The sequence below is a fragment of the Oratosquilla oratoria genome, unplaced genomic scaffold (assembly GCF_046742065.1).
Source record: "Oratosquilla oratoria isolate Oo_2021 unplaced genomic scaffold, ASM4674206v1 SCAFFOLD45, whole genome shotgun sequence".
Taxonomy (NCBI): domain Eukaryota; kingdom Metazoa; phylum Arthropoda; class Malacostraca; order Stomatopoda; family Squillidae; genus Oratosquilla; species Oratosquilla oratoria.
This window is the reverse complement of record NW_027467710.1, coordinates 6,624,764-6,634,763: the sequence shown is the minus strand read 5'-3', so window position 1 is coordinate 6,634,763 and position 10,000 is coordinate 6,624,764. Positions and strand designations below refer to the sequence as shown.

The 10,000-nt window shown below is 35.2% G+C and overlaps 1 protein-coding gene across 1 annotated transcript in view; it reads right to left on the bottom strand.

Annotated features, from left to right (window-relative positions):
- Positions 1-10,000, bottom strand: part of LOC143023221 (uncharacterized) — a 23,641-nt gene that overhangs the window by 10,699 nt on the left and 2,942 nt on the right. Inside the window, exon 2 of the mRNA XM_076181742.1 lies at positions 9,792-9,999. Within this exon, the coding sequence (XP_076037857.1) occupies positions 9,792-9,999 (208 nt within the window). The remainder of the gene's footprint in view (positions 1-9,791; position 10,000) is intronic.

Sequence of the window (10,000 nt, the reverse complement as noted above, 5' to 3'; positions counted from 1 at the left end):
CGATTTTCGTATGATTTATTTTTGATATTTGGAATCAGTTTTGTGGCTCGCCGTTGTACTTTTTCCAGTCTGTCAATGTCTTTAATGAGATTCGGTGACCATACGGAAACAGCATATTCCAAATGTGGACGAACTAACGATTTATATAGCTTGTTAATGAGTGATGTACTTTTGAAATCAAAAAGATCGCGCAATCAGTCCCAGAATCTTATTTGCCTTCTCAGAGGCTGAAATACACTGTTTGGATGATTTGAGGTCGTTACTGATAATTACGCCGAGATCTTTTTCACTATTCACTTTTGTTAACGAATTTCCAAATAACTTGTAATCGTACTTACTGTTATTTTTACCTATGTGCATTACCTTGCATTTACTTGTGTTATATTTCATTAGCCACTTTTCAGACCATTGCTGTAATTGATCTAAATCTTCTTGAATATCTAATTGGTTTGAGTGATCATTTGCCACTCCGCACAGTTTTGTATCATCAGCAAATTTGGAAACAGTAGATTTTAGTCCATGGTCTATATCATTTATATATACTATGAATAGAAGTGGCCCAAGAACGGAACCCTGAGGAACTCCACTTGCAACACTTTTCCATCCAGAAGTTTTTCCATTTAAAACAACTCTCTGTTTTCGACCATTCAACCAATTACTAGTCCAACCTAATAGGCTACCACTTATTCCATGCAAAGCTAATTTAGTAAGTAGTCTTTCGTGGGGGACGGTATCAAAAGCTTTTGCAAAGTCTAGATATACTAAATCTATATTGTTTCTTTTGTCATAATTCGAGATAACTGTGTTGTAGAATTCGATTAAGTTAGTCACACAAGAACGTTTCCGTCTGAAACCATGCTGGCTATCATTTATCAAACGGTTACTTTCTAAATGATGTTCTATAGCATATCTGATGATAGTTTCCATTATTTTTCCTACGATTGAAGTCAAACTTAGAGACCTATAGTTATTTGGTTTCTTTTTGTCACCTTTTTTGAATATGGGAGTAACATTAGCTAGCTTCCATTCTGTAGGGAAGAGGCCAAACGCAGGGTATGGGAGTCCAATATATTTTACGTTTCGCCCAGCAGGGCGAAACGTAAAACATATTGGACTCCCATACTCTGCGTTTGGCCTCTTCCCTACAGAGCTGTTGCAGTCATTGCAGCTTTTACTCATAGCTTCCATTCTCTTGGTACATCTCCGGATATGATGGATTTCTTGAAAATAATTTCTAATGGAACAACAATCTCATTTTTCATTTCCTTTATATATGTACATATATATATATATATATATATATATATATATATATATATATGCATGTATATGTATGTATATATCAAGGACTACTATTACACAGGACGTGCGCACCCAGATCCCTGGGTCCGCTAGCGGAGGCCATTGCTTTCTTTGTAACCTAACATTTTATATTGGGCAAATATATCAAAACTAGAAACCTAACATTGTATATAGGACAAATATATCAACTATTGACTTATTCAATGCAGTATAAGCTAATATAAACTTTTATAGTTAAATAAGAAAATATTTTTAAGGCACTGTTATGCATTGAAATGCCAATTTTTGCCGGACTTAACAGGTATTATTGTATGAGGTTAGTGGACACCAGGGTTGGCGAATTTTTTTTTATCTTTTTGAGAAGTATATATATATATATATTTTTTTAATAAGATTTATTTGATTTAAATAGATTTTTTTTATAGATTTTAAATTTTACGGGATTGCTATCTGATATGCGATCTGATTGCTAAAGGACATTTTTAGCATATTAATATAAGGAGCAGTGTTATATAGACTTGCCACGAGTATACAAGTAACGGTATAAGCCGTATGTGAGGACGGTATGCTCAGGTTCACTCGATTCCTTCAAGAGTTTTCTCATCTTGGTGACATTTGCTGCATTGTCTGTCACAACACTTCCAATGTGAATTTTGTACAAGTTGTAGAAGATATTCAGCAGTGTGAGGTTTCCCTGATGTGTCTATTGTGTCAATTAAATAAATCTGACCAGTGGATGTTGTTAGAGTGACACATATTATGGGCTCATTATGGATGTTAGACCACCTATCAATTGAAAGACATACAGTTTCATTATTCAGGTCATCTGACCACTTTTTATATTCCTTTTCATACACAAGATCCAAGTACTTATCAGCAATATCTTTTCTGGATGGAGGAATATAACCTGGCCTCAGGTTCTGAACCATCTTGAGAAAATGAGGATGCTGAACAAGACGAAATGGTGAATTTGTAGCAAATATAATTCTTCCAACATCTTTGTCGAGATTTTCCCTTTGAGAGGCTGAAGTTTTTATGATAAATCTGTCCAGAGATGTTGATGACTTTCTTTTAGATGAAAATTATTTAGCAGAAGTGGAGCCTGTGGAGGAGTCTGATAGTTACATTTTTAATGGCGGAGTCAGGTTTGCCTCCACAGGATATATACTACATGTAGGCTTATACCGTTCCTTGAATACTTGTGGCAAGTCAATAGAACACTGCTCCTTATATTGATATGCTAAAAATGTCCTTTAGCAATCAGATCGCATATTAGATAGCAATCCCACAACATTTAAAATCTATAGAAAAAATCTATTTAAATCAAATCAATCTGATTTAAATCAAAAAAATCGATTTTTTATATTTTTTTAAAACGATAAAAAAAAAAAAAAACAATCGCCAACCCTAGTGTCCACTAACCTCATACAATAATACCTGTCAAGTCCGGCTAAATTGGCATTTCAAAGCATAACAGTGCCTTAAAAATAGTTTCTTATTTCACTATAAAAGTTTATATTAACTTATACTGCATTGAATAAGTCAATAGTTGATATATTTGTCCTATATACAAAGTTAAGTTTCTAGTTTTGATATATTTGTCCAATATAGTGTTAGGTTACAAAGAAAGCAATGGCCTCCGCTAGCGGAGCCAGGAATCTGGGTGCGCACGTCCTGTGTAATAGTAGTCCTTGGTATATACATATATATTTATATATATATATACATATATATGTATGTATATATATGTGTATATATATATATATATATATATGTATTCATATGTATATATATATATATATATATATATATGTGTGTGTGTGTGTGTATACATATACATATATATATATATATACACACACACATACACTAACGCGCGCGCTCACATACGAACACATATCGACTTCACAGTTTACACAATATATCATGTCCGAAGGTGATATCAATGTTTAAGAAAAACAGTTTTCATTATGTCCACCGATCTTCACATTACATTTATTGATCATCTGAGTGCAGTCCCGATCGAAAGCCTATCCATTGCGCCACTCTCAGCGTGACCAGTTGATACGCAATCTCCTGGCGTGATGCCATTGTTTTGGGTTGTGTGCGTGTGTGTGTGTGTGTGTGTGTGTGTGTGTGTGTGTGTGTGTGTGTGTGTGTGTGTGTGTGTGTGTGTGTGTGTGTGTGTGTGTGTGTGTGTGTGTGTTGTGTGTGTGTATGTGTGTGTGTGTGTGTGCGTGTGTGTGTGTGCGTGTGTGTGTGTGCGTGTGTGTGTGTGTGTGTGTGTGTGTGTGTGTGTGTGTGTGTGTGTGTGTGTGTGTGTGTGTGTGTGTGTGTGTGTGTGTGCGTGCGTGTGTGTGTGTGTGATTGCAATTCTATGGGGTTTGTTATTTCTGGATTTACAAAAAACAAGTACAGGTAAGATGACACATTGAGCGTGTGAGCTACTGGACTGACTGGAGAGCAGGTAGACAACTGCATTCCTTCTTCGTGAGCTTTTGATCGGTCAGATATGTGAATCTGTCACCTTACACATGTCATCCCTTGTGACATCACATCCTGTTGAAGGCGGCGAAATAATTTCATCGGTTCCCGTTGTCGCATTCTTTCTGACACGATTTTTTTTTTTTTTTTTTTTTTTTTTTTTTTTTTTTTTTTTTTTTTTTTTTTTTTTTTTTTTTTTTTTTTTTTTTTTTTTTTTTTTTTTTTTTTTTTAGAAATTCACGTCTCCTTGTAACGGTGGGTGTTCAAAAACACTCCAAAAAAACTCTTGCGGTTGTCTGCGGAGCTGTAATGTTACGTAAGCATTTTAACCAAGTCGCCTGCTTCTGCATTGGTGCTGGCTGGCTCGATCCCCGGTTTAACAAGTCATCTTACAACCACAAATAAGACTCTTACCCTTGTACTTCTCAATGAGCGAGTCAGCTCTTCCTACGTTTCTCTATGTGTGTATGATTCTGATATCGAGCAATATGATGCAATGTTTTACAACTCTATTGATATGGGGGATTTCTATTTTGTTTTAATGTTTTCGTGGTTTGATTTCAGGCAGTGTAATTTTTTATATATCTTTGTAGCATAAATTAAGACAGTAACATCGTCACGTAAAATGATAATATCGCCATTCCTGTATAAAAAATTCTTCATTCTCAATCTGTGTCGCCATCAATAGGGTGGTTATTTTCAACATTACATCAATTATAATTAGGTACTTCGTTTATCACAACCTAAACTAACATTACTTAACTTAATCTAACCTAAAATAAATAAACTTAACCTAACCTAAGACAATCTAATCTAACAGGAATTGATTACAAGAATCAGCTACAAAGTCGTTTTAGTTTACCCTTTGTAATGAATTGTACCACAATTATAGCGTATGACGATATATATCCACTTTATATGTTACAAAAGAGAAACTGTCTTAGTATTTTTATTACAGCGTTTTCCTCATTGCAGTAATATTTAATATCTTTATATAATCCTAATTCTAATGTATTCAATCTATTTTCTTAAGAAAATTTTCTTTTTACTTTTTTTTTTTTTTTTTTTTTTTTTTTTTTTTTTTTTTTTTTTTTTTTTTTTTTTTTTTTACCTTCAGATCAGTTCATGTTTTTCAGTGTCTGTTGTACATGGTATCATGATTTCCATATTAGGAAAGTTTCGATCTTTACTTTCAATTTTCCATGTCACGTTGTATTTTTTCTAGTTAATCAGACGTTATCAATCAGTGATTAGAATCAGCCCTCTGAATTGTCACTAAAATGATCGAACCATCTATGCTAAGTCTGATTGCGTTCAAAAACATTTCTATTTATTTACACAAGCTCCCGTTGGTAAGGAAAGGATTCAAACTGGATATTTTATTTCATTATTGTCTTATTTATCATTTATTTGAATTTATCTATTTATCTATCTGGTTATTTGTTACCTATTCATTTGTTTATCTATTTATTTAAATTTTCATCTATATATTCATCTATTCTTTATTTATCTAGGTACGTAGTTGTTTATTTATGTATCTATTAATTCATTTGCTTATTTGCTATATTCATTTATTTCTTCATTCATTTACCTGTATATTTATTAATTTGTTTATTCATATATTTATTTGCTTATTAATTCATTCGTTTATCTAGTTTTCCATCTATGTATCTATCTACTTATTTATCATTTGTTAATATATTACGCATTTAGCGTTCCTCCTTTACTGTTTGGTTTCTGACCATAACCTTCTTGTCTGTACGCGCCAATCATCTCGAGTCGAGCTTGACCTATGACGTCACGACGTTGCCAGGGCCAGCGCCTTCCTCCCGCAGTGTCCCTCTCCATTTTCCACGGGCCTGAGCAGCTTCCATTACATCGCAATACATTTTCAGCTCAACATATGTATTATTTCCGGCAGTTGGGCTGAGTGCAGGGTGGGAGGAAGGAGGGGGAGGGGAGGGAGAATGGAGTTATTGTTTGCTGACATTCTGTTTTGAAGGCTCGCTTGATGAGAAGATCAGGGAAGCCATGATTGCATTTGTAGTGATTATTAGCTCGAAAAGTTACTAACCCCGGTTATGCCATATAAATCATATTATGGTGGAACTGCAAGGTCAGATGAGAATGATCTTTCAGAGATGGCTTCTGGTTTAGTTTATAAAAACACGGGTTATGTCATATTTCATATACATGTATAATTAGCTTTGTTTTCGTTTCTTTTTGGATCTCGTTTTGTTTGACTCTTACTGCGACGAGCTGACTCTTGTTTTATGAGCATTTTTATTTCAGAAAGCTAAAACTCTCTTCACATAGGGGACGACTTACTATAACAGCTCACCTTTTAGCCCTGAAGGCTTACGTTTTTATTTGTTTAGTCTCAGGTGAGGCACACCTAACCTTTCTTGAAATGGTTAGAGTTCGGAAATGTTCATTTGTCATTTAATCTACCTTTTGGCTGATGGTTTCATTCAGGAGAGGGAAAATCTAACGCACTCAAGAGGTTATCTATTTATTTATTTACTTATTTATTTTAGATATTTCCCTTTAGTCTCTTAGGTCGTGTCAGACAATTTGTACTAATGGATATATATATATATATATATATATATATATATATATATATATATATATATATATACATATACATACCTACATATATCAAGGCTTTTTTCCCCCTTCCAAGGGAGGTAGCCAAAAAGGAAAAGGTATAAAATCATTCCCACCCATTCCATCCCTGAATACACTCCACACCCCTCCACACTCCCTCCTATCTTAGCACCTCCTGGATGACGGGTCATCCCTGCACCTTGTCCACTACCCTGGGTCAGAAGCAGTGTCGCAAGGCACAGCACATCCACAGCAAGGCAGCTTCATTATATATATATATATATATATATATATATATATATATATGTATATATATACATATATATATATATATGTGTGTATATATGTATATTAATGTACATATATATATATATGTATATATATATATATATATATGTGTGTGTGTGTGTGTGTGTGTGTGTGTGTGTGTGTGTGTGTGTGTGTGTGTGTGTGTGTGTGTGTGTGTGTGTGTGTGTGTGTGTGTGTGTGTGTGTGTGTGTGTGTGTGTGTGTGTGTGTGTGTGTGTGTGTGTGTGTGTGTGTGTGTGTGTGGATGGATATATATACATATCAATCAATCAATCAATCAAATCAGCCATCCTGAGTCCACTGCTGAACAAAGGCCTCCTTCATAGCATTCCATGATTCACACGACCGTGCCACTCTCTGCCACGTCACTCCTGCAAACTTCTCGATCTCGTCTCTCCACCTTCTGTCTGGTCTCCCTCTTCCACGCCTCCTATCTCGCGGCGTCCATTCAGTAATGCACTTGCTCCATCGCTCATCAGTCGTTCGTACCAACTTACCTGCCCAATTCCACTTCCTCTCTTTTACTGCTTCCACAATATCTTTCACTCTAGTCTGCTCTCCCACCCAACTTGCTCTCTTTCGGTCTCTCAGTGTTATTCCCATCATTGATCTCTCCATTCTCCTCTGTGCAGTCCTTAGCTTTGTTTCCATCGCCCTCGTCAGCTTCCAAGTCTCACATCCGTAGATTATTGCTGGTAGAATGCATTGGTTGTAAACTTTACGTTTCAAACATAAAGGTAGAGAGCCTCTCATGATTTTATTGTACTTACCAAACATTTTCCAACCAATTGTAATGCGTCTTTTTATATCGTTATCATGATCTTTCGTCACCTTTACCATCTGACCTAAATAATTACACTCTTCAACTTCCTCAAGACTCTCATAATCAATTACAATCTCTTTACTTTGAACTTTCGTGTTGAACATTACATTTTAAACCTACTTTGAGACTTTCTTTGTTTTGATCGCTCAGCATATCTTTCTGAAATGTCATCTGCAAATCTTAGGTGGTTCAAATATTCGCCATTAATCTTCAAACCTTTCTTTTCCCAATTCAACCTCCTGAAAATATCTTCCAAACAAGCTGTAAATAATTTGGGTGAAATTGTTTCGCCTTGCCCTACTCCTTCCTTGATCTTGATCTTTTCTGTATCTTTATGTAGTCGAATTACAACGCTGTCGTTCGCATAAATCATTTCTAGAACCCTTACGATCTGTTCGTTTGTACCCTGTTTGCTTAGCGAGTTTAGTATTGCTATTTGTTCTACTGATTCAAAGGCCTTCTCGTTATCTACAAAAGCTAAACAAAGAGGTATATTGTATTCTGTAATTTTCTCGATTAGTTGGTTCATCGCCTGCAAGTCGAATATCCGCTTCTAAAGCCTGCCTGTTCTCTCGGCTGATTTCTATCTAAAACTTGACGTAGTTTATTTGTAAGGATCTTGGAGAATGCTTTATATACATTTGATAGCAAGCTAATCAGTCGATAGTTACTATGGTCCTTCTGGTCTCCTTTTTTATGAAGCAAAATCACTATAGCATTGCACCACGCATCTGGAACGCTTTCTTGACGTAAGCACTGGGTGTACAGCTCAGCTAATTTAATATGAACTAATCCAGAGATTACAAAGGAAGAAGTAGAATTTGCTCTAAAAACTATGAAAAGAGGAAAAGCACCTGGGGAAGTTGGTATATCAATAGATCTATTGAAAGACGCTGGCGAATTAGTTCATATATACATATATATATATATATATATATATGTATATATACATATATATGTATTCGTGTATATATATAAATATTTATATATATGTACATACATATACATATACATATATATATATATATATATATATATATATATATATATATATGTATGTATATATAAATATATATATATATATAAAAAAATATATGAGAGAGAGAGAAATGGGTGGGGAAGGGCAAACGAAGATGTGTTGGGAATAGAGTTTATTGCCCTAACGTTTCGACCAACTTGGTCTATTCCCAACACATCTTCGTTTGCCCTTCCCCACCCATTTCTCTCTCATTTGTCTGAAATAATCTTTATATATATATATATATATATATATATATTTATATATATATATGTGTGTGTATACATATATATATATATACATATATATATATATACATATATATATATATATATATATATATATATATATATATATATATATATATTATATATAATATACAGGGGTTGGACAAAATAATGGAAACACCTTGAAAAATCAACAAAATATATTTTGATTATGGTGTAGGTCCACCTTCTTCGGCAATTACAGCCTCAATTCTCCGAGGTATTGATTCATACAAATTGTGAATTGTTTCCAAAGGAATTTTAACCCATTCTTCAGTTAAAAAACCCTCCAGTTCTTTTAGATATGATGGCGGCGGAAATCGACTTCTTACTTGATTCTCTAAAATCGACCATAAAGACTGAATAATGTTGAGGTCTGGGGACTGTGGTGGCCAGATGAGATGCTCAACTTCATTAGAATGTTCCTCATGCCATTCTTTAACAATTCTAGCTGTATGTATTGGGGCATTATCATCTTGAAAGATGGCGTTCCCCTCCGGAAACAGTTCTTGAACCATAGGATGAAACTTGGTCGCCCAAAATTCCTAAATAGTCTCGGCTTTTAATTCTTCCATGAAAGGAAATCATTGGCCAGGCGAATTTCCAAGAAATAGCACCCCAGACCATCACAGAACCCCCGCCATGGTTTACGGTTGGGAGAAGTCAGTCTGGATGAAAACGCTTCTTTTGGCTGTCTCCAAACGTACACTCGGCCGGAGGTCGGAAATAAGGAAAACGATGATTCGTCAGAGAAAATCACATTTTTCCACTGCTCGAGGGACCAATTCTGGTGGTTTGTGCACCACTCTAAGCTCTTCCGTGGAATCCCAAATTAGTGCAGCTCCCGACGAGCAATTTTTTTGTGGAAACTGGGTTCTGTATGTGTTCATTGAGCTCTGCTGTGATTTTAGATGCCGTGGTCTTACGATCCTTTCTAATAATTCGATTTAGAGTCCGACGGTCTCTCTCATATAACTAACTTTCGGCCAGACTTGTGCTTTGCTGAGGATGTTTTTCCTTCTCTTTCAAAGGCAGTCATTACTTTTGAGACAGTACCTCTTGAAACACCAAGCAATTCAGTAGTTTTCGTTATATTAGCGCCTGCCATACGAGCGCCAACAATTTGGTCTCTTTTAAAGTCCGAGAGGTCTGCCATTTTTATGGGGTCGGACCAATTTCTTTTAATATC